The sequence below is a fragment of the Acomys minous genome, assembly GCF_964271855.1.
Source record: "Acomys minous genome assembly, chromosome: 2".
Classification (NCBI taxonomy): domain Eukaryota; kingdom Metazoa; phylum Chordata; class Mammalia; order Rodentia; family Muridae; genus Acomys; species Acomys minous.
In genome coordinates this window covers 101215525-101240762 of record NC_140484.1, presented here as the reverse complement: position 1 = coordinate 101240762, position 25238 = coordinate 101215525, and the positions used below count along the sequence as shown (strand labels likewise).

The following is a 25238-nucleotide window of genomic DNA, read 5'->3' as shown; positions in this document are numbered from 1 at the left end:
TTTCATTTCTCCATATTGTTGGTGCGGCAGAGGAGAGGCCATCATACTTCTGATTCTGAGGGCTACCTGACCCACAAATTGCTTCTTACTCTCGTCTGTTATTAAATTATTTTGTCCTGAGCATGATTTTTTTTTTTAAATAAGACCAATTTTTAGAACAGCAAAGTAAACTTAATTTCTGCACCAATCTCTTTGGCTCTCCTGATGTCAAAGTTCCCAGCAGTGAAGATATTTGTAACCCTTTTTACTCATGCCTCCTGCTTCTCAGAACTGCCAGCATGCCACCCATAAATTGGAAAACTTCCACATTTACTTTGGAAGTAATTTAATTAATAAGTGAGAGTTTCCTGGTGAATGACCCTTAGCACTTCATGTTCAAACCATCACGAAGTTCCAAAACATCTCCACTTCAAGTCTCCACTTTAGCCCAAACCACTCCTATCCCTGTCCCCTTACCACGACTCCTCCACTTGCCCCATTATCAGCCGTGGCCCTGCCCGCCTTTGCCCGTCACCACTCTTTGACAGGCTGATACCAATAGCCTCTGAATTACAAAGGAGTCAAAAAGCTCCTTTCTAGCCACTGGGGTGACAGGTAGAGCAGTATTTTCTATCCCACTGAACCCAGATGCAGCAGACTTTGGTGCAATTATCTGTGTGCTGACAAAGTCCCCAGGAGACCAAAAGTCCCCCCCAGGGCACTTGTATGCTTTCGATTGTTTCAAATCTCCTCTCTGGCAAACAGTAGGATTGTAATATAATTTTGACCAGTATTCAATGTGGATAAGCTAAGTAATTTGCTCATTTGTTATGCTGATTATTTCCCTTTTGAGGTCTGAGAGGCAAGGCTTCTGCTTGTTTTGTTCACTGAGCCTTAAATGGATGGCTTCGGCTTAGACCCCCTAGTCTGAACCGGTTTTCAGAAGAATGCACGACTGGGTGGATGTGGAAGGTGAGCGCAGTCGAGTATTGCGCTTTGATATTGTTTCAAAGCACTGACAAAAATGCTTCCTTGAGAACATCTAGGTAGAAAATACCTCCAGGAAATTGGAATTTGTAGTAGGGCGCTCTAAACACCTGGCCAGAGGCTTTTTCATTTCATAAAGAACTGGGAGAGATGGCAGCAGTTGGCCACAGGCCAATATTTGGAGGTCATCCACTTTATCCGGGGATTCCCACCCTCTCTCTTCATCCTTTGGCCATCCAGTTAAATTGGAAAATAAATCCCATCCTTGGTAAGGTGTTGGCTGATAAAGGCTTGAGCTATTGCCCCCTTCAAGGGGAATTTGCATTTTAATAGAGCCTCGTCAAGCCCCAAAGGAATCAATATCTCTAACGCTGAAATTTCAAGCACCAGCAATTGAGATATTTTCGGAGGACACTGTTCAGTTCAGTATTTTCAATCCAACAGCGTGGGGCGTGAGGGTGGGGGACGACGGATTGGGATGGACGACTCCTTAAGTCCTGCCAAGAGGCCATGGAAGAATGGCCTTTGGCTTCCATCCTTTTCAACTTTGCTTTTCTTTTCGGTCAGCCCTTCCAACACTCTAGGCCCCTTTTCAGTACTAACAGGCTTAAAGTTGTCCCATCAACAAGGCAACAAAGCCATTACGACTGCCGAAATTCCAGGTTTCCTTGCAATTCCAAGGAAGCCAATCGTTATAAAAACTGTGGGCAAGGGGGGGAGTATAGACGGTTTAATAGGCTAATACAATATCCGTTTACATTCGCTTTGCATATTGTTGTAAAGCCCAAACTTGGGAGTTGTTTTCTAAACAATCCCTCAAAGAAAAGGTGGATAGAAGGCAACTGCGTCCCCTGGGGAGTGTCGTAGGTGGCTGCTAGGGAGATTCTGGAACTGCAGGAAAGCGCCTAGGCTTATCTTGGTCTCTGCCCTGCAGAGACTCTGGAGGACGCCACGCCTAGGGCTCAGTGCAGGAAATCCACATCCCAGGGCTCCAAGCCCTCTGCACGGAGGAGGGGTCCCGCAGTCCTTCTCTCATAGTCGGCCAAAGGCTCCCTCAGAGCCCGCTGCCCTTGCTGGTGTCCAGACTCTGTCTGCTCTCTCCTTGGGATCCTCCACCGCCCAAGAGGAGGCGCCAACGCGGAGGACACACCTGCGACCTCTCCCGCAAGCCCCCCTTACTCACTCACCCCCGCCTCCAAGTCCCCGCTCTGGCTCCAGTTCCCTCCCGGGCCCTACGCTCAGTGGCTGGGCTCGCTCCCGAAGCCCGCGGCGGCTCGCGCCCGGCACGGTGGCTCGCGCCCGCGCTCGACCGGGGGAGCGCGCGGGCGGGCGAACCGGCGAGCAGGAGAGGGCGCAGCGCGGCCGCCCGGCCCTGCGCAGCGGCGGTGGCATGGGCGCGAGCACCGGTGCGGGCTGCGGGCGCCGGGCTCTTCGCCTGGCCGGGGCCGCTAGCATCGGCCGCGCGCCGCAGCCTCTGCTGCCCGCGGGGAGGCGGTCCCCGCAGCTGGCGCAACTTGCCCTGGCACCTCTGTGAGGAGCGCAGCGTAGAGAGAGCTTGCGGGACGCGATGCCTCCGGCCGGCGGTCCCCGCACACCGCGCCCGCACGCGCTGCCCCGCAGCCTGTCCCGCCTGCGCGAGTGCCCGGGCCGCTCCCGCATCGTACTGGCTCTCGGGGCCACGCAGATGGCGCTCGGATGCCTCATCGTGGCCGTGAGCTTCGCGGCGCTGGCGCTCACCACCTCAGCCCGCGTGCGCCACTCCTGCCCTTTCTGGGCCGGCTTCTCGGTGAGTGTCTGCGGCGGCGGGCGCGGGCTGGGACCGGGAGCTGCAGTGACGGGGACGCGGCCCGCGCCGAGTGGGGGAGCGGACGGCCAGGTCTGGCAGCCTCGGCTGCGTGCAGTTTCCAAGTCCGGGCTGGGAACTCCCGGGATCTCTGCGCTTCGCGTTTGCCGCTCCGATGCGTTGCGCCCAGAGTTACTTTTCTGAGGGGAAAGGAGCCAGGCACCCTCCCCTCGAGACCTGGTGGGTAGCGGTAGGCGGCGGGTCCATGCCTGGGACAGCTGCCCGGAGCCCCACTCGCGGGTGACCAACCCGGGCGACCGTGACCAAGGCGGCGCCGGGGTTCCCAAGCCCAGTGCTCAGTCCGCTGTGCGCGGCTCCCTTCGCTGCGGTTCTCGCCGGGGGCGCGCGGTACTTCGTATTGGGTTGCTGGTCAGTCTGGAGGGGACCCGCTGGCCCGGCTCTGGCCACTCCCCTCCCGGGCGCGGGGACGTCTTGTTTCTCTCTTCAGCCCAGAATGGCTCTGTTGGGCTGGCTGGGGACCCGGAGTAGGGAGTATGCCTTTTGAACTCCACTCTGATTTTCAGGTTCTTGACCCCCAAATGTTCCTCCAGGAAAACATTTGTTTAAAGAAGCCATTGATCCGAGATTATTATTATTATATTTTTTAGTATTTTGTAGTGTTTTGATGAAAGTTGCTTATTTTCTATATTAAGAAAGCATGGGCACACGGGAATAGGAGATAAATATGGCACGGGTATTTATAAAGGTGGGCACTTGTTTCAAGAACTCTTGACATCTGTAACTACATTACAGAATTCCAGTGAACGTTCTGCGTTTAAATTCTGCGTACCCAGACCCAAAACAAGCCTTGGTAATTAATGTTCGCTGTTTGTTCTTAACTTTTGTAATTAAAAAAAAAATCAGTCCTGCTTTGCTTTTATTTATTTATTTAGTTTGTAATGGCCTTTGTTCTCGTAAGTTCCTTGTCGGGTTTAAAAATGAAATCCCGGCGAAACTACCCTGGAAACAAGGATCGATACAGGTGTGGCTGTTCATCCTAATGGGGGTATTAATTTTCAAAGCTTATTTCAGACGGGGGTGGGGGCTCATCTTGGAGAGCTGACTAGGATGGCAGGACGTGTGGTCACAGCTCCCAGAGTTCAGATCGATGAGAGGAGGTGGGAGGCAGCCTCCCGGGAGCCGTGGTCCAAACCCGCCCCTATATATAGTCTGCACACATCTGTTGCTCGGTTTTTTAAGCATTACTTAATATGCATTGTTTTCATGTCTGTCTAGTGGGTACTGAGTTTCAGCCTGCTGGAACCAGCCTACAGGTGGCAGACTGGTGAATTAGCTAAGCTTTCTGGCTCTTTCCTGAGCCTCCCCCACCTTCTCTGAGCCTTAGCTCGATTCCCTAGGTTTTGCAAAGAGAATTGCTAAAAAAAACAAAACAAAACAAAACAAAACAAAACACCCTCAAAAATAAAACATTAATTAGAGACAGTTGAGAAAATTTGTGTAAAAAAAAAAACACCTTCCCTACATTTTGTTTCAAGGGTTAAGTTATATGTAAAACCAGTAATGCAAGTTGTGTTTCAAACGCTGTTGTTTTCAGCTATACTCCGTTGGTTCCAGTTCCCCCCCAAGTTCTGAGTCATGTTCCAGTGTTAGGCCGTGTGCTCACGTTTCTCTGGGCTCTGGAGAGCAGCAGTGACCTCACCATAAAGTCTTAAGTGTTTCACCTCCCACCTGCTGGCCTTCCATCTGTACTTGAACAGGCTTCTCTTTCAATCTTCATACTTAATCAGCTACAAGTGTTTTTTAAAAGTCTTTTTTTCTTCTTCTTCTCTAAGCTGGGGATGGAATATCTCCATACATACTAGGGAAGTGCTCTCCCACGGACTTGCATCTCCAGCCTGTAAATTCTTGCAAGACAGTGTGTGTAGTGCTTTTCACACGTTGTTTCTACCCTGCAGAAAGAATGATTAGTTCCAGTTGGAACAGGTTTGCATGTTGTTGTGGTTATGAGTACTTAACGTGGGTGCTTTGCCGTCCTTCTGCAGCCTGCCCTCAGTGTCAGCAGCTTCTGTAGCCAAAGATGCAATCAACCATAGACTGACCATGTCCCCTGGAGGGGGAGACCTGGTGGCACTCAGAGGAAGGACAGCAGGTTACCAAGAAGAGACTTGATACCCTATGAGCATATACAGGGGGAAGTAATCCCCCTCAGGAACAGTCATAGGGGAGGGGAATAAGGGGAAAATGAGAGGGAGGGAAGAATGGGAGGATACAAGGGATGGGATAACCATTGAGATGTAACAAGAATAAATTAATAAAAAAAGGAAAAAAAAAAAGAAAATATTCAGGAAAACCCTGCATCTGTACAGAAATGTACAGATTTTTTTTCTGGTCAATTACTACCCAAACAATAAGATGTAGCAGCCGTTTGCATGGTGTTTGTATTGTATTAGTTATTCTAGGCAGCCCAGAGATGATCTCAAAGCACACAGGAAAGCATGTGTGGGTTATATGCAAATTGTGTGACATGTAAAGGATTTGGACCTCCAGCGTTGGAGGGTCCTGATTTCAGTCACCCATGGTAACGAATATGGCTGCCCTAACTACCTTGAAAGGGTCTTTAAGACATGTGACTTTTAAGGAAACCCACACTGGGCTTGGTACTGGACTCCGCTCTGTGCACCTTCTGAGAGGACACTGGGTGCTTCGTCGCTGCCTCGGACTTCTTGATCATCTGTGGTTTGGATCTGGTGAAGCATTGGTACATCAACAGTTCTATTTAGGGAAAAAAAATAATACTAAGAAAAACAGTTTTTACTTTATTGAACACCTACTGTGTACCAGACCAGATGCTGGGCCATAGCCCATTTCACTGGTGGCTTAGTGGACTGTGCTTCCTGGTGCTCTGGGCTTTGGACAATTCTGCCCCCACCTTTGAATTTCCATCAGGCGTCTCACTTGTCTTAGCCAGGGGAGTGCCACACAATCACGCAGGCTCTCTTCAGGCCTGCTTGCTCCTCAAGCAGTCCTGGCAACTTGTGCTGAGTGCTCTGAAAAGAACAGAGAAGAAATAAGAAACTGCCTCAAGGTCGCTGAGCGAAGAAGTGGCTTTGACTTAGTTGCTCTCACTTTAGAAACACCAAGTGCCTACTTGAAGAGGACACTTAACTATCCATGCAGAGCGTGGAGGAGAGGCTGCTGGTGAAGGAATCCACCTGAGCAAGGTGGTCACACCCTCTGGGTTTGTTTGTTTGTTTGTTTTTGTTTTTTTAGGAAAAACCTTAACCATGCCTGAAAGGTTTAAGAGAAGACACATTAACTGGAGATATTAAGAAAACTTAAAGTTCCAAGTGTGTATATATACATGTATGTGTTTGGCTGTGTATATGTGTCTGTGTGTGTATGAGATGTGTATATGTGTGGGTGTTCATGTGTATGTATGTGTGTGTGTGCGTGGGTGAACATATACGTGTCTGTGTGCATATGTGTGTATTTGTGTATGTGTGCAAGGTATACATATGAGTGATGTATATGCATGTGTTTATGTGTGTCTGTGTGTCTGTATGTGTCTGTGTGACTATATGTGCAGGTGTGTAATTTATATGCATATATATGTGTATATGTAAGTATGTGTATATGCATGGATATATGTGTTTGTGAATGTGTGTATATGTATATGCCTGTGTATATGTGCATATATGTGCCTATATGTATGTACATGTATGTGTCTATGTGTGTATGTGTCTATGTGTGAATGTGTGTCTGTGTGTATATTTGTATGTGTTTGTGCATGTGCCTGTATATGTTCGAATGTGTGTATATATGTGTATCTGTGTGTGTGTTTGTGTATGGGCCTGTATATATGAGTGTGTGTATATGTATGTATGTATGTGTCTGTGTGTGTACACACAGGCTTGCCGTGTGGAGGTTTTAGTCCCTGACCACCTAGCCCATTGCTTTTAGATCTGTGGCAAGGCAGCACACTGTGGTAGGAGCGTATAACCCGCTTTCTTTGAATCAGATAGCAAAGTGAAGAAGGAAGTTGAAGGTGCTGAGACCCATCGTTCCCTTCCAGGCTGCTTGAGACCTCCCATTAGGCCCCTCCCACTTCGGCAGTGCCATGTGGAACCAAGTTTTTGCCCCATGGGCCTTGGGGGACATTCTAGATCTAAACTACAGGAGGGGGAGCTTAGCAAAGCTGGAGGCTGGTGAAGTGGAGCAGCTGTGGCCAGAGGTCAGTGATGAACAAAGGGCCACATGATGCTTTGATTCTGCAGAGCACCCTCCTATAGTTCGTTCCCTGTGCCAGGCTCTGTTGTCTAACAAGTTAGGAGATGGGTCACCTCCCTTATGTATGATCCGCTGCCACGTGTGAGTGGTGATTTACAGTGTACAAGAGCACAGAGCTGGGCGGGGTCTTGACCAGTTATCTTTTAGTGGAGTCACTTTATTCTTTTCTAATTTTGTCAATGCCCAGGACAGTGGAATCACCTGCACAGCCGCTGCTGGCAAAGAAGCTAAGTCTTTGTGTTCTCTTTAAGAGCAATGCTGCCAGAATTCTAAAAATATTCCTAAAGCAGTATGTAATTGTTGCCATAACTAAAGCCCAGGAAATGTGCAAACACACTCTTCCCCATCAGTGCTCTGCTGATAGGTAGGTAGCTGGCATTACCAGTGGTGTTTAATGTGCCTCCACAAATCTCACAGGCGCAGGCATATCAGAATGCTTACACATGAAATGCTTCCTTTTCTTTTAAAGAACATTAACGTGGGATGCTGCCACCTGCATTTTATGCTGTGGCTCCCTCTGAAATGTAGTGTGTAGGGAATAGTCCTTTGCCCATAACTGGTGACAGTTTTGAATCCGTTCTTTCAGGGGCTACGTAATAGTCCACACTGAAGACTATATTGGTTTATTCAGTTTTTCGGCTGCTGGGAACTTCCTGGTGACCCAGGTTCTATGTGTCTGATGCTGTTTATCTCAGATGCCAGCTTCTGCTTCTGAGAGTGAGTGAGTGAGTGAATCCCTAGAGTGGAACCGCCAGTAGTCAAAGGCTGTTCCGGTTGGAATGTTGTTAGGTGTTGTTAGATTGGTTGAGGGAAAAGGTTATAATCATTCTTACGCCCAGGAGCCTCGCATATGGATTTGATATCTATTCCCCCGCTCTTGAGACGTGGGATATTAGCAGCCTTGAGTGCTTTTATTAATCAGAAGGAAGAAGATTGGCATCTGTTTAGATTTGATGTGAATTTTCATGGCCACTTTATTTATTTATTTTTTTTGTGGGATGCAAATATCTCCTCACTGGGCTCAGTTCTTGCTGTCTTTTGCAGTATTTAAAACTTTCACAGTTGTATGTTCATTTTCACTTTCATAGTTTCTGCACATTTTACTCTTAGTTATCATTACAGAGGTCACTCAAATAGCCCTGAGATATCCTTTCTAATACTTTCATTTTTATATCCACATCGTTACTAATCCAGAACTTATTATATTATTTTGTTTGTACACACACACACACACACACACACACACACACACACACACACACACACATGCTCACGCACACATACACACGCACACACCTTGGGTGTATTCCTCCTTAGGTGATACCTACCTTGTGTTTTGAGGCAGAGTCGCTCATTGGGACCTGTGCTTTCTGATTAGGATATGGATCCATCTGTCACTTCCTCCTCAGTGTTAGGATTAAGAGCTTGCAGCACCATGGCTGACTTCTTACATGGGTGCTGGGGTTTGAACTCAGATCCTTAGTCCTACATAGCAAGGGCTTTCCCACCTGAGCTAGGCCCACAGCCACAGATTTTTTTTTTTTTATATATCCTTGTCTTTACTCACCCAGCATTTCTTAATTTTTACAGACAACATTGAGAAAGCTAACTTTGTTTGCCTTCAAGTTCCTATGTAAGCAAGTCCTATTTTGGATTCTATTCAGTTTTTCCTTCTTGTCTATTTTAGGGTCCAATATATCCTTCCCTCCTGGCCCACTTTCCTCCTCCTCCACTCGTTCCATTCCTCTTTCAGGGGTTGGGGATAGGATTTCCCTGCTTTGTGTGTGCTAGGCAGGCAGGCAGGCAGGCAGGCAGGCAGGCAGGGTGCCCACCGCACCCAACAGCCCACTTTCATCATGCAGATCTCATGGGAGTTCTGCTAGCTGGCAAGGCAGGTCTGTACACCATTTCTCTGGTTGGGTTCTGTGGACATGAACATCTTCCGGATCAGTGTCAAATGCCTGCCTGCTCTCAAGGCTGACTTAGGGTTGCAATCACAGCATCTGTATGGGGTTGGGAAGCTCTGACTCTTCCAGGTCAGGAGTGCACTGTGCCTCTTCACCGATCTGCCTACTGGAAGCATTTTAGAAAAGATCCCATGGCGATGCGTTCTTCATGATCGAGTATTCTTCACTCTCTTCCCGACTCCCATAGAAAGTGATTGAGCCAGTGGGTGAGATGACGGCAACAGGACGAGCTGAGGGACGACATGACATCTGAGCCCAGGGGACAGGGTGCTCCTGGCAGTTCCAGGACTGGATGGACAGCACCATAAACCAGCAGCATCAGGATCACATGAGCTCCTTGCTGCTAAAAGTAGAATGGGGGGCGGGCACTTCCGGGAGCAAATGGCAAAACTGAAAAGATCCTTCAAGGTGTTTGTTTGTTTGTTTGTTTGTTTGTTTGTTTTTTAGTGTTTTCAGTTTTTGTTTTTTTTTAATGTAGCTGAGAACAGCGGACCAGGAATGTGGGAGAATCCATATCCTTCTTTGGAAAACCTTAGAAACACAGCAATTCCAGAAAGCCCCCCCCACTGAGAAAAAAAATGACTAGAAATGCATACTAACCTGAGCGGGACGGCAGCACAGCTGTCGTGGTGGAAGAGTAGGCTCAGATGGGGGAAGTGAGGAGGAGGATCCTCACAGACCAGATCTCAGAACCGGGGCTGTGTCGCCTTTCTGTTCCTGTAACAGAACACCGGAGATAATCAACTTCCCCAAGGAGGAACGAGGAACACTTGGGGCCGGGAGAGGACCAGGCTGATAAAGTACTTGCCCTGCAAGTATGAGAGGGCTTGGGTTCAGATTTGAAGCAGCAGCGTAAGAAAAGTCTGGCTGTGTTGGTGTGTGATTATAATGCACACCAACTATAATGGTGGGGCAGAGGCATGAGGATCACGGGAGCTCGCTGGCCTGATTCTGGGGAGTTGTACATCCAGTGACGGACCCTGTTTCGAAACAATACGGTGGGGAGTGGCTGAGGAAACGGTCTGAGGCCAAGCTGCAGCCTACATATGGATGCACACATGGATGCCCACGCGCGTGCACACACACAGTTGCATACTGATGCCACCACACACATGCCAGAAGATTAAAGCATAACATTTCGGTATATGCCAGCAGCTTTGTAGGAGCGACGCCAGTCAGGCGTCAAGAGGGTCACAACAATACATGTAGATGAGAAATGAAACGAGTAGGAAGGAATTCAGAAGGAAATGGGTTTTGAAGTGACTGAGTTATAAGGAAAGCAGGAACAAACGGATTCTGCTGGGATGAAGACAGAGAAGGCAGAGGAGAAAAGTGAGGTGAAAATGAAGGTGGAATAAAGGGAGGTAGAAAAATAAAAACGTGGGAGACAGGCAAATGGGGCCAACACGTGGGGATCTGTGTGCAGTGAAGAGAAACTTAGCAACAGGTGAAATGAATCCTTAGAGCTATTGTGCAAGAAAGCATTTTCCTGCAATTTAAAAAAAAATTGAGAAAATGCACTATATGGATAGAAGGAATTGAAAATAGGCCTTGAGATAGTGGGCTTCCCAGTCCAAGGCTCAGTTACCCGTCAAAGTGGACATCCTGGGCACTTGTAGGCATCTTGGAACGCTACAGCCAAATTTCATGCTGGGCACTAAGAGAGTTTTGGTCAAGGTTGTTTTGGGAAGTTTTGAAATGACTGTCAGCCCAGACAAGTTGAAGAGCAGAACTGGTGACCTGCCCAAATGTGGTGTCATTTGTCTTGTTTGTCTTTTTCTGAACATTTTGGGAGCCAGGCTGCCAGCGTGGTGTGACATCATCCCTGCAAGGTTCAGTGTGCTGTCTCCACTGAAGGATGCTATTTCGCTGGCGCAGACCTCTCTGGATTAAGAGGTGAATGCTGGAACAACCTTCCTGCCTCATTTGCAGACCCCATTTCAGTTTCATCAGATGTCCACATGGTTCAGCTCTCTCTCTGGCCAGCTGCCTTTCCCAGACCTGCAGAGCACAGGAGGAGACCTTTGCTGGGTCATCCCAAAAGCTGCTTCCAAGGGAGGAGGACTTGGAAAGGCAGCCAGTCTGTACGATTTGATTGCGTAAGGAGAATACACAATGTGGCGGTTTCTTATGACGGCTTCATGCTGTAAGAAATGTTGCATGCGTGCTTTGCATACTTGCTGATAGTTCAGACCCTGTGGGAGGCACTTTAACCTCTAGGAACTCACCCTTCTTGGTACCCCTTGGGCTGCCATCATCACCATCATGTGGATGAATGGGGGTAGGGGGACACCCTCAGGGTCTTCAGGTGCCTCATTTACTTTTGCCAAATACCTTGAGTGGTGGCAAGGTGGCTCAGTGGGTAGAGCTGCTTGCTGCCAAACCTGAAGGCATGCTTAGGATTCCTGAGCCCCACTTGATGGAAGGAGAGAAGCAATTCCTGCAGGTTGTCCTCAGACTTGTATGTGTGTACTGTGACATAGTAGTTCATACATGCACTCACACATATGCGTGCGCACACAAACAAGCAAACAAACAAACACATAAGTGTAATGAGGCCCCAAGTACCTTGAGATAATCATACAATGTGAAAGGAGTATTTTAAAAAAAAGATTTATTTATTTATTATGTATACAATGTTCTGCCTTCATGTGAGCCAATGGTCCAGAAGAGGGCACCAGAACTCATTACAGATGGCCATGAGCCACCATGTGGTTGCTGGGAATTGAACTCAGGACCTTTGGTCGAACAGCAAGTGCTCTTAACCTCTGAGCCATCTCTCCAGTACCGAAAAGAAGTATTTTTGCCTCCTCATTTTAGAGGTTTTGGCCCCTTGGTTGGTTGGTTCTGCTGCTGCTAGGCTGCAGTGAGGAAACACATCGTGGGGAGCGTGCAGTAAGGCAGAACTGCTCATGTAGTATGTGTATGTGTGTAATCTTGTTCTTCTTAAGCGCATGACCTTCAGACGACCTAGAGATTTCTCTATGGGCCTCAACCCCTAAAGGGTCCTGTGGCTTCCCAGCTGTGCCACCATGGGAACAAGGCTGCAGCACATAGGTCTGGGGGCTGTAATGATTCTTTTTGCTCTCCCAGGGACTCTGGCTATTTGCCCTCATGCATGCTGACCAGGCACAGCCTCGCCTGGACTCTGTGGTGTAGAGACTTGGCAAGCTGAGAGTGGGATTTATAGGCCTAAGTCTTCTCAGCATACCAGAGCTACCTGGGTTTTATTCCACCCTCTGCTTTATTGAGCTACAATCAGCAAATATAAAAACTCACACACGCTTAAGGTGGCAACACAGTTGCTCCAGTATATCTCGTGTGATGATTGTCCTCCAATCAAACTAACTAACAGATCCATCAGATGACAGTCCCGTGCTGATGTTTTGTGCTGAGCACATCAGAGAGCTCTCATAGTCGCCTTCCAGTGGGCAGCACACCACTAGCTGTCACTGTCCTGCATGCACTAGGTACCAGAACTTGTGCTAAGGGTTAGTGCACTTGGCTCACATCTCACTTTTGAGGCATGTATGGAATGTCAGCTTCGTGTCGTGATGGACTGTTGTCTCTCCTCTTCCTCACCTGTAGCTGAGAGGCACCATATTTTCTTTGTGGGACACAGCACGGCGAGACAGACAGGGATGTATGAGGTGACCCTGGAGGGACTAGGAGTGTTAAAATCCTGGGAATTTTAAAGGTGCAAGTGTGTGAGGTATTGAGGCACAGCAAATGTAAATAAAGTAGTTCTTTGTGTCATCGGCTGTTAGAACCTGCAGAGCACCCCCCCCCAACTCCCCTGCACGCCCTTCTCTGTGAAACAGGATCTCTTAGAGCACAGGCTGGCTTTGGACTTGCTGTGTCGCCAGTTGTGGTTGGGCTTGCACTCCGGATCCTATTGTTTCTGTCTCTCTGATGAGTGTGCTTGGTCTCCTAGAGTGGGGCTGCGCACCTGCACATCTTCAAATTTCAGACATGTACTTTAAACTACCCAAATCTGCCCTAACAAAGCTAAACTTTAAAGCATTTATTTTTTATTTTATTTTTTAGTGTGTGTGTGTGTGTGTGTGTGTGTGTGTGTGTGTGTGTGTGTGTGATATTTGCCTGAATGTGTGCATGTGAAACGCCTATGCTTGGTGTCTATCGGTTCTGAGTCACTTCAGCCCAAACAGTGTATTTCAGATGGACATGAAACTTAGTTGTTCTGAAATGAAGGCTTAAGACTTAAGCTGATTCTCTTGTAGAGAAAAATTGAAACACGACGGGACAGTGAAATTTTATTTGGAAAAAAAAAAAACCTTGCCACCATCTAATTATAAGATTAGTTCTGGCTTGTCACCTGTAATGAGATCAATCAGAGTGAGTCATTTGTGTATTTGGAGTCTGAGTCTGTCGTTCTTACTGCGGAACAAAAATACTCAGGAAAAAAAACCTGCGCCCTTTCTTAATGTCTGCAGGCTCCCTCTCAAACAGGGCAGGGAGCATTGCATGCTGTCTCGGTGCAATTGAAAGTACATGGTAGGGTGTGTGTAGGCTCTATGCCAAGACTGACACCCGCCACCGAGTGTGTGTTTGTGTGTGTGTGTGTGTGTGTGTGTGTGTGTGTGTGTGTGTGTTTCACATGCATGTGTGCACATGCCTGAGAAGGCAGACTAAAATTTTTGTATTAACTTATTTATTCACTTTACATCGTGGTCATAGCCCTCCTCCTCCTCTCCTTTCAGTCCCCCTCCCTTCTACTCCCCCCTCCCCTTCTCCTAGTCCTCAGAAAAGGGGAGTCCCCCACCCCATCTCAGCTCATCAAGTCAAATCAAAACTGAGTGCATCCTCTTCCCCCTGTGGCCTGGCAAGGCAGTTCTACCAGGGATAAATGATCAAGAAGCAGGCAACAGAGACAGCCCCTGCTCTCCTCACTAGGGGACCCACATGAAGCCTGAGCTGCCCATCAGATACATCTATAGAGAGGACCTAGGTCCAGTCCTTGCATGGTCCTTGGTTGATGCTTCAGTCTCCTGCTTAGGTTGGCTCTGTTGGTTTTCTTGTGGAGCCCTTGTCACCTCTAGGTCTTTTTATCCTTCCCCCAGCTTTTCCACAAAACTCCCTACACTTTGCCCAATGTTTGGCTGTGGGTCTCAGCATCTGTTTTGAATGGCTGCTGGGTGGAGCCTCTCAGAGGACATCTCTGCTAGGCTCCTGTCTGCAAGCATAGCAGAGTATCCTTAACAGTGTCAGGAGTTGGCTTTCTTCCACGGAGGTGGGACTTGGGTTGGGCCAGACATTGGTTGTGTATTTCCTCAATCCCTGCTCTCTGTGCTCTCTCTTTATCCCTCCAAGTCCTCTTGTAGGCAGGGTGGATTTTGGGTTGACGTTTTTGTGGGTGGGTTGGCGTTCTTCTTCCTCCACTAGGAGTCTTCAGACTAAAATACTGAGTGTTCTGCCCCATCATTTCTTGCCCTCTACCTTTGAGACCAAGGTCTCTCACTGAACCTGGAACTAGGCTGGCAACCAGCAAGGGATCTTTCTGTTTTCATCCCCCACCCACCCAGTATTAGGGCTGCAGGAGTGTGCGTGGGCACATCCAGCTTTTTTGTGTGGGTGTTGGGGATCCAAACTCAGGGCCTTAAACGTGTGTAGAAAGTATTGCTACCAACTGAAACATGTCCCCAGGCGTACTATACCATTTTATATAGGAGACTTGAGTAGCCATAGATTTTAGTGCCTGTGAGGGAACAGAGTCCTGGAAACAGTCCCTGCAGACACAGAGGAACAGTTACAGACACAAAGGGGCAGCCACAGGCACTCTAGGATGACCACAGACACTGAGGGACAGCCACAGACACTGAGGGAGCTGTGGTGGCTCTCACTGAATACACGTGGTGGTTTTGAGATACGGGTTTGGAGCTTAGAAAAATTTGGATGGATTCTAATGACCTCACCTATTTGACATGTTGGTAAGCAGCTTGGCCTTGATGAACATAAACTTACCAGATCTTCTGATTTAGCAAACCATTATTTTCTAGTGACACCTAAAAATTCTTTTCAGCCACTCACAAAAGACAGCATCTTTATAGAAATTGATTTTTGACCCCATGTCAGCAAAAGAGAGAAACAGAGCATCTGATTTTCACCTGCCATGTCCAATACAGACTTGGTGTTGCCAGGTCCCCTCTCTTTGCTTGCCAGCACCCCTGGGTACCATTAGAGAGTATGAGACACAGTAATATTGGCTCTTCAAACAGGAAAGGACACTTAAGAAATGCCATAGACTGACAGAGATGACAGTCTGTTATGACACATAGAATACAATTGCTGCTCAAGGTTTTCATGTTCTTTGTGATATAGACACATACACACAAGCATACACATACCATACATGCATGCATGCATACATACATACATACATGCATGCATGCATGCATACATACATACATGAATACACTGTCTTAGTTAGGGCTTCTATTGCTACAACAAAACACCATGGCAAAAAGCAAGTTGTGGAGAAAGGGTTTATTCTTAAACTTCCACAGTATTGTTCATTATTGAGTGAAGTCAGGTCAGGAACTCAAACAAAGCAGGAATCTGGAGGCAGGAGCTGATGCAGAGACCTTGGAGGGGTGCTGCGTCATGGCTTGCTTTACATGGCTTGCTCAGCCTGCCTTCTTATGGAACCCTGGACCACCAGCCCAGGGATGGTGCTACCCACAATGGGCTGGGCCCTTCACCATTGATCACTAATTGAGAAAATGCCTTACAAGCTGGATCTCATCAAGGCATTTCCTCAACTGAGGCTTCTTCCTGTCTGATGACTCTAGCTTGTGTCAAGTGGATACACAAAACCAGCCAGTACACAAACATACATACAAACACATGCATAAAATACAGACATAGAAATACATACACGCACACACATACAAATACATACATGTGAATATACACACATGCATATGCATACGGATACATAAATGCATGCAAACACACAATGCATATACACACAGATACATATGTGCATACAGATACATACATACATAATAAAATAATAGACATACACTATTACTCTGCTGTTTTGTGTGTGTGGTTCTATTATCAATAACCAAACACCAGCCAGCCATCTAACCACAGCCATAGAGAGATCTAGAGCATCCTTAGTGCCCAGTGACGTCAAGAGTTCTCATTGTCTCACTGTCCTCTCTAGTGGTCCAGATGATGCATGAATTTCAATGACAGGGATGGAATTGGAGCTGAAGGAATGAGGGAGCCAAATCGTGCTCCCCTGTGGAGAAGGAACCTGGCACTGTGTGTTCTCTGGCCCTGGAAGTGGTGTAGTCACCCCTGTCTTCTCCATGGGGGATACTACCCAAGACTCCCAAGGGATGCCCAAAAGTTTGGTTAGTGTCCAGCCTCTTGCAGACTGTGTGTTTCCTTGTATTTACCTTGCACCATAGACATAACTTTTACATTTTAAGGCCTAACATTAAACTAGCACAAACTCTTTCCTTTTCAATTTCATGAATAGAAGATCTGTTCTTACTGGACATTGTAGCAGCCTTAGTGCATGTTTTTCTTACAAAATGGAAAGTTTCCCGTTGTTTACACAGGGAAGCACTCTCCACCTCCTTTGTGCCGAGTCTGAGTTGCCTGCATGACTACTCTTGTGTGTTGGGGCTGATCTTAAGTAAAATAATGGTTACCTCAGCACAAATGCTTGACACCACAACTTCTGGCTCGGAAGCACAGATGGCCTGGGAACTAGATGGCCACAGAGTCATCCACACATACAATGTGGTGGACACACTGCATGAGTCGTATCTCTGGTAGGAAAGGGCAGGACCGTATGAGAGTCCAACACTCTGCGTAGCATCGCACAGCATCATGTTTAAGATTCACCAATTCTGTCTGGCATTTTTTTTCACTTAGTATTTTAGACCATGATTGACCGTGGGAAACCCATGGAAAACAAAGCCAGGGATATAAGCAGAGGCTACTGGATATATTTAAGGATGTGATGATGATCACAGTTCTGACTTTAAAGTAATATATGTCCATGACAGTTAAAATTCAGAGATTATTTGAGGCATAGACAGAAATGCCAACCTGGTTCTGGGCCCCTGCTTGCTTTCTGTTGTTCAAAGGTCAGTCTTGTTGGACTTTATTCCTCCTTGTTGGTGGCATAAGCATCATTGACTTCATATCTAATACCTTAGAAGCTTGTCTCATGCCGCTGACCTGTGGCTGTCAGCCCAACAGCGTGCTTTCCCCAGTCGGGGTCCTCTCTGTTCTAGGAGCTCATCTATCTCCCCACATTTTCTGGAGGCCATAGCTACTCAAACATCTCTTCTGTGCTGGACACTCTCTTACATGGTTGTTTTCCAACCTGTGCAGTCTCTGTTCTTTCTAGAAGGACCTAAGCTGAGTATCCGACCTCCCGTGTCCACTGTGGAGGTTATTTCTCAACACGGTTTTCATTTGTCAGCCTTTTGCTTCTCAATCTGAGATATTCGTTCAAGTTCATCTTATGAACTGTCTATGGAAACCTCCAGTGGTAACTGGGGCAAGGAGAGTGGGATGAGCGATGGAAAGACCTTGAGAGTGTTGTGCTGTCAACCCTCCAGATCGAAGCACTTCCTTTTAGAGGGCAGGGAGGTGCTCACTGGCCTGAGGAAGCTGATGAAGCTCAGTGCGCTCAGAAAGCCCACGAGACTTACTACGCCTGTTGATGAGGTTCTGTGAGCAGCGCACAGTTGATAGAGTAGAGGGCTTGGCTGCCACTTGTGCAGAGGCCTCCAGCGATGTGGCTTCCTGTCACTTACATTGGAGTGTGTTTTTGGGTGCTTCTGTAAGCAAGCTCCTACCCAGGCTCCTGCAGGTTCCCTGGGATGGTCTCGGGTGGGATTGTTTCTTTGGTGCCCCGTGTCTTGTGTCATCCCAGGAAAGTCACATGACACAGAGACTGGCCAGTGTATAGTTGTACACCACTTTATTACAGGGGCGTGGTGGGGAGCAGTGGGAGAGAAGCACAGGAGGGCTCAAGGGTCCAGGCCACCCAAGGGCGGCTCTCAGGGTTCTTCCTCTGTCACGCAAGATGTACTTGGGAGCAACAGGCTCATCAGAGAAGGAAATGTTTTGTTGTTTTTTTTTTTTTTACCTTTTCTGGACATGTAGTGAAAATTATGCTTCTTGACCAAAACTAAGAGGAAACAGGTGTAAACTACTACTTCAAACATTTCTGCAGACATCTGACAGTCGTTAAGGGCTGCCCTCTGGGTTATCTCAGATCCTCCGTAGCACAGGCTGACAAGGATTGCTGATTGGCACATCCTTCTGGCTTAGCTGAAGATGATCACAGTGAGTCCAGGTTATCCCAGCGCATACAAGGTTTGTCAGGGCAGCCAACCAGGTGAGTCATCTGCTCTTTCAGATAGCAATTGTTATGCAAATGCTTGTCATTTTACACAAACTAGAGTCATTTGGGAGGAGACAACCTCAATTGCAGAACTGCCTCCATCAGATTGGCTTGTGGGTTTGTCTGTAAGACATAATCTTCATTAGTGATTGACGTGGGAGGGCCCAGCCCACTGTGGGTGGTGGTCCCAGGTCAGCTGAGCAAGCCATGAGGAGCCAGCCAGGAAACTGTGCTCGTCCACAGCCCTTGCTTGAGTTCGTGCCTCAGATACCCTGCATTACAGATGATAAGCTGTAAGTTGAAGTAAACCCTTTCCTTCCCAGGTTGTTTCAGCCCACGTTTTATCATGGCAACAGAAAGCAAACCAGGACAACGATCATAGACACTTTTTTTTATTCTCTTTCATATTTTATGCTAATTAGCATTAGTGTACTTTTCTGGTTGTATTGTTTGGTCATTTCTGCTTTGTAGTCTTAATTGGGATCGAGTAAAATAAGTTTCTGGTCTGCATCAGCGATTTTGTTGTTGTTGTTGTTGTTTATTTTTCTGGCGCTATTGTGATTTCATTGCCCTTGAATGGTCTCATGGTTCTTGATTCTCCTTTGATGTCTATAGGGTCCATGAGAAGAGATGCTGGGCATGCTTTCTTTACATGCTCGCTCTCTCCATTGGATGAAGGCTACATCCCGTCTGTCTGTGGCTAGGGTGCCTCAGCTGGCAGGCTTCACCTGCGGATGCTCCTCTTTTGAAACAGTGTGTGATAGTCTGAAGAACCTACTCTGGGGTATGACTTCTCGCTTTGGAGACAGAAGGTTCATTTGTTGTCGTTGTTGTTGAAGGAGTGTACATTTGGGCTTCTGGAACATACACTAGTGATGTTAGTGCCAAGGATGTGAGGGCTGAGGTACATATATACGTTAGTACCTGTGGGCCGTACAGACTTACTGTGCTTACTGTACCGACATTGTACACCTCTAAAGTCTCTCTCACGGTGTGAGCTGAGGCTCTCCCTTCTACAGCCTCATTACCCGTAGCCACTCCCAACTTGCTTGCATTCATACATTCACTTGTCCGCCTCGCCGTCTGTTCCATGCAGTGAGCTACACCAGCAGGACTCCAGGGGAAGGGCTCGAGTCCAGGGCTGGTCAGCAGAGCCTGACTTCAGTGGTGTCCCTTGAGCATGACCCCAGGTCTCCGTATTGCATTCCCTGTCTCACTTTCCACTGCTTGGTGGGGACTTTTTAGCCCTTATTCTAGTTATTGAAAGGATAATATTTATGTAAATTGGAATTGACCCATTTTTTTTTTCTTCCTGGGAAGCATGTTATTGTGTGTTGTGCCAGCAAAATCAAGGGCAGTTGCTGCTCCGGGAGAGAAGGTGGGGCTATCCAGAACAAAGAACTCGTTTCGCTGCCATGAGTCCCCAAGCTAACTTTCTTGAGTCTCAAGAGAGACTATAGCCGTGGAAAACAGGATGTATTGTAAGGGAAAAAAAAGTGAATATTGTTACAGAAACTTTCCTTCATATGTTGAGGGCGAAGCTAGAAGGCTTGAAAATGGTTTTATTCTTAAGTCCCATGGTAGCAGGATGGAGGACGTGATGGAAGGGAAAATCCCAAGTAACAGCAGATGGGTAGGCAGGGCCATCAGTGGTGCTTCCCTTACCCTCTGTGCTCTTCAGCGTGATGCAGGAGCCATAAGGTAGTTTCGAGGGGGGGGGGATATTTAAGCCTTTTTCTGCACAGGATAGTAAATATTTTTTTTTTTTTGATTCTGTGGGCTGTGGGGGATTCTGTGGCAAGTACCAAATCTGCTGTTGCAATTAGAAAGCAGCCATAGACCATGCACAAACAAATGAGTAGCCTGTGCTCAGTAATACTGTATATAAAAGCAGCAGAGCAGTTGGGACAAGTGTCAGAATTTGCTGGCCTCTGGTCTACATCTCCAGTTATAAAATTATCTATGAATTGTAAGAAGAAAAGTATCTGCAGTTTCCATGTTGTGTGGGACATGTTGAAGGTAGGTTAAACATCCTTCTCCAGGATGTAGCCTGGTGAGTCCACTGACCCTACTGTTCTCCCGTCCTTCTCAAGCCAAACGTACCACAACCAACCTCTAGGCTTCCTCCAAGACTCGCCCTAACTGCTCCTGACCCACAGGCCCCTCCCAAGCCATACGCAACCTCCCTGCCCAGCCAGATCTACCACCACACTCCGGGCTTGTACCAGGTACAGATCCACACATCGGCCCCCTCCTGTCTATTCACCTGACTTCATCCCACCAAAGCCCCCATCTCAAGACCCCACCTGCCCTCACTTCCTCTCTTCTGCCTCAGCCCACTCTCTCCATATCAGACAGAGAACTAACAAAAGAAGTTCACATACCCATCTATCATCACACAGATACAAACAGCATGAAAGACCGAGCCATACTTCCTCTCCAAAACACACTAGTCCTATAGAAGTTTTTTTTTTCCAATGAGAACTACCTAGATGAAGCAAGCCAAGGACACAGGATTTCAAAGAATAATCACACAGTTTACCAAGAACACAAGGAGTTTGAAGAAGACACAAAGAAACAGTTCAATGACATTAAAGGGAAAAGAGAATAAATGCCTGAGTCATGTTGAAGGAAACATAGATGTAAGGGTCATAGACATGACTCAGACAATCCAGGACTTGGAAATGGAATTTAATAGAGATAGAAACGTTGAAGAGGACTCAAGCTGAAATAAAGGTGAAATTGAAGAAAATAAACCCAATAACTCAACTAGAAAAATCCAAAAGAAAGTCTTTCAAGTAGAATGAATTAAGAAGAAAATAGATTATCAAGACTCAAAGGTAAAGGATCAATACCAAATAAGCAAAGAATATGAAAAAATTAAAATAAAGCACAGGAAAGGAACATAGATGAAACGTGGGACATCATAAAAAAAAAACCAACAACAACAAATCTTCACAGTATAGGCAGAGATGAAGGGGACAATCCCACGTCAACCAAATCTTCACAATATAGGTGGAGATGAGGAGGACAATCCCACGTCAATGGCAAAGACCAGATCTTTAGCAAGATCATAGAAGAAAACACCCCCAAGCTAAGGAAAGACACACCCACACGGTACAAGAACTACACAGCACGCCAAATAGACAATGGCAGAAAAGAAAATCCCCACTGTAACAGTTAAAATATTAATTATACAGAGCAAAGAAAAATATATTTAAAAACTGTAAGAGAAAAAAATCCATAAGTCATATATAAAGGAAAACCCATCAGAATTACAGCACCTGATTTTTCAGTTGAAACTTTGAAAACTAGAAGAGCTTGGAGCAATGCAATCCAAGACTTCAACAACCATGATGGCCAATCTAGCCATCAAAACCACCTGACATAGTTGAAGGAAAAAGAAAAATTCCACACGATATAAACAGCAATATATATTTCAGACTGAAGTGAGAAATGGACATAGCAGAGACACTGGGAAAAAGTATGAAGCCATAATTGCTAAAACAAAAAGTACCACTGAGAACACCAACAACACCAAAACCCAGCAACATGATGACCACAGTTAACAGAAAGATTTCAATTATAAGTTTAATGGCCTCAGTTCTTTAATCAAAAGACACAAACTGATGGAATGGATCAAGAATAAAAAAATGCACAGCTATTTTCTACAAGAAACTTATCTTGCTTTAAAGCTAGGCTACCTTAAATAAAAAGATGGATAAAAGTATCCCAATCAAATGGAACCAGGAAGCAAACAGACATCACTATCTTAACATCTAACAAAATAGTCTTCAAACTAAAACTATTCATTAAAAAGTACTCCTGGATTTAAAGACACAGATTAGCATCAACCCATCTAGATCAAAAACAGAGAAACATCAGAATTAGTTCAAATTATAAGTCAAATGGACTTAACATATCTACAGACTACTTTACAAAACCCAAATAATGTGTGTTATAATCAACAGCAAATGGAAGATTTTCTAAAATGGACCACATCCTGCCACACAGAGCAAATCTTTATAAATTCAAAAAGATTGAGGTAACTCAAGTGTATTCTATCTGACTACAATGTAATAAAACTTAAAATTGACAGCAAAGAAAACCTCTAGTAAATATACAAACTCACAAAGATTAAACAACACATTATAATGATCAATAGGTCAAAGAAGAAATCAAGAAAGGAACAAAAAATTTCCTGAACTAAATGAAAATGAAAACACACCACAACAAAGGCCCTAGGACACATTGAAAGTTGTCCTATGAGGGAAATTAATAGCTCTAAGTGCTTACTTTAAAGAGCCAGAGAGAACACAAATAAATGACTTAATGAGAAACTCAAAACTTTGGAAAAACAAGAACAAACTAAACCCAAATCCACTTGAGAGTAAGAAATAATAAAAACCAGAGCAGAAGTTAATGGTACAGAAACAGAGAAAAAAAACCCCACAAAGAATCAATGTATCTATGAGCTGGTTCTTTGAAAAGATACACAAGATTGACAAATCTTTGGCCCAACTAACCAAAAGAAAAAAAAGGAGAGGGCACAAATTAAGAGAATCAGAAATGAACAGGAAAACATTGCAACACACACCAAGCAAATTCATAATATTATAAAAGAACACCATTTGAACTTGTAGTCCATTACATTTGAAAACTGTAAATGTTGGGTATTTTTTTTTTCCCTCAGATGGGGCTATGTGATGAGAGCCATACCCAAGCTTTACAAATACATGGCTTGGGCTGAGCTCAGTGCATTTCTGTCTAACTATCCCTAGACCTAGGCCTAGAAGCTTCTAGCTTCCATAAAATCTAATCTTCTGCAAGCCCGGACCTTGAAGGCTTCATCTTCCAGCTATTGTCTGCTAACCTAGGTCTAGAATGTTTTCAACCTCCAAGACTTAATGCTGAACACACTCCCCTGTTTTAGCTCTTTCCAAACTCTGTTTCAATGCAGCTATTCTGGCTCAGAAACTCCACTTCCAGCTGACTGGTTCAAACTGGCTTCTCTCCGCTTCTCCTTAAAGTTCTCGACTTGGAAAAACTGCCTCCGAAATCTGTGAACTGAACTGCAGGAACTTAACTTCACTCACCCAAACTGCTCCTGAACTCTACTGTAGAGTCTCCACAAACTCTTTTCTCTCTGCACTGCTCTTAAGTAGCTCCTCTTTCTTGTCTGTTGTCATGAGAGTTGGACATATCCTATCTCTGACTCATCCTGTTGAATCTTCCTCTGATTTGTCCCTTTGTCTGCCCCTCAATTAGCCATCATTGTTTGAGATTAAAGATGTGTACTATATTCCAGACAGCGATATTAAAGGTATGTAGAGAAATTAAGGGTGCGTTCCTAGGGCATGTCTGTATTCCAGCTGGACCACACAGACCCAGGTCTTTGGATGTGATCCCTTGCTGGAGCAACCATGTTGCTGGATTCAAATTCCTCTACAGAAAACATAAAAGAAATAAATGAATTTCTAGATTCAGACTAGCCACCAAAATTGAACAAGAGGCATTCAACAACCTAAAACAGACCCATAAAAAAAAAATGAGGAGTCCGGGGCCAGATCCAAATAAAATCCTTGTTATTTCACCCACCTCTCTTCTTCTACCGTATTCATCTCACTCCCTTGTTAGAGCACCCGTACACACATCTCCCCCACTCCACCAGTCAGATCGCAGTTCCCTTCTCTGTTGCTCCCCCACACCAGCTACGATCCACTTTTACCTTTCTGGTTTCTCCCATTACTCTAAGCTATGAACTCACATCTCAAGATTTGGAGATAGGAGCCTCAGATAAGAAAGAACATGCCACGCTTGTTTTCCTCGGTCTGGGTTATCTCTCCCGATATGTTTCCAGGCCCCTTCATTTATCTGCGAATTTCATGATTTCATTCTTCTTCCCAGCTGAATGGTGTATATGTATCACATTTTCATTACTCATTTTCCAGGAGGATGGTTTGATGGTGTCCATGCACCAGGTGTTCTGCTTATAGCACGAGTGAGCGGGCCTGAGCAAGTACCTGTGGAGTAGGATGCTGGGTCCTTCGGACATGTGTCAGGAGTGACACATTGGGTCATAGGGTAGGTTTACTTTCGGCTTTGGGGGAATTCTCCACACTGACTTCCATAGTGACTGCACTGGTCCCATCAACAGTGACTAAGAGTTCCCCTTTCCCTGCACCCTCCTCCAGCATGTGTTTTGGTTGGTTGGTTGATCTTTGCCACTCTGACTGGAGTAAAAGGAAATCCTGAGGTTGTTTTGATGAGCATCTCCCTAATTTCTAGGGAGGATGAACATCTTTTTGAGATAGTTCTAAGCCATTTTTTTTTCTTCTTTTGAGAACTATCTGTTCATGTCCCAAACCAGTTTTTCAAACGGGTCATTCGTTTCTTTGGTTCTTTTCTGAGCTCTTTATGTATTCTGGATATTAACACTCCGTCAGGCGGAGAGCTGGGGAAGAGAATTCCCATTCTCTCTGCTTCTTCTTTACCTAGTTGACTGTTTCTTTAGCTGTGCAGAAGCGTTTTAGTTTTGTGAAATCTCACTTGTTAGTTTTTGGCCTTAATCCTTGAGCAAAAGGACTCCTGGTCAGGAAGTCCTTTCCCTACACCCATATCAGGTAGGGTCCTGCCTGTCTTGCCTCCATCAATTTCAGTGTTTCAGGTTTCACGTTTAGGTCTTTGTTCCCTTTAAAGTTAGTTTTTGGGAAAGGCAATAGATGTGGGTCTCGTTTCATTCTTCTGCACGAGGACATCCAGTGTTCCCACCACCATCACCATTAGTTGAAGATGCTCTCTTTCCTCCAGTGTAGAC

The 25238-nt window shown here is 46.0% G+C and overlaps 1 protein-coding gene across 1 annotated transcript in view; it reads left to right on the top strand.

The window, feature by feature from the left end:
* Nucleotides 1-2352: 2352 nt before the first annotated feature.
* ENTREP2 (endosomal transmembrane epsin interactor 2) overlaps nt 2353-25238 on the top strand; it is a 423337-nt gene continuing 400451 nt past the window's right edge. The window contains exon 1 of the mRNA XM_084765592.1: nt 2353-2752. Coding sequence (XP_084621718.1) covers nt 2534-2752 — 219 coding nt within the window. The 5' untranslated portion in view covers nt 2353-2533. The remainder of the gene's footprint in view (nt 2753-25238) is intronic.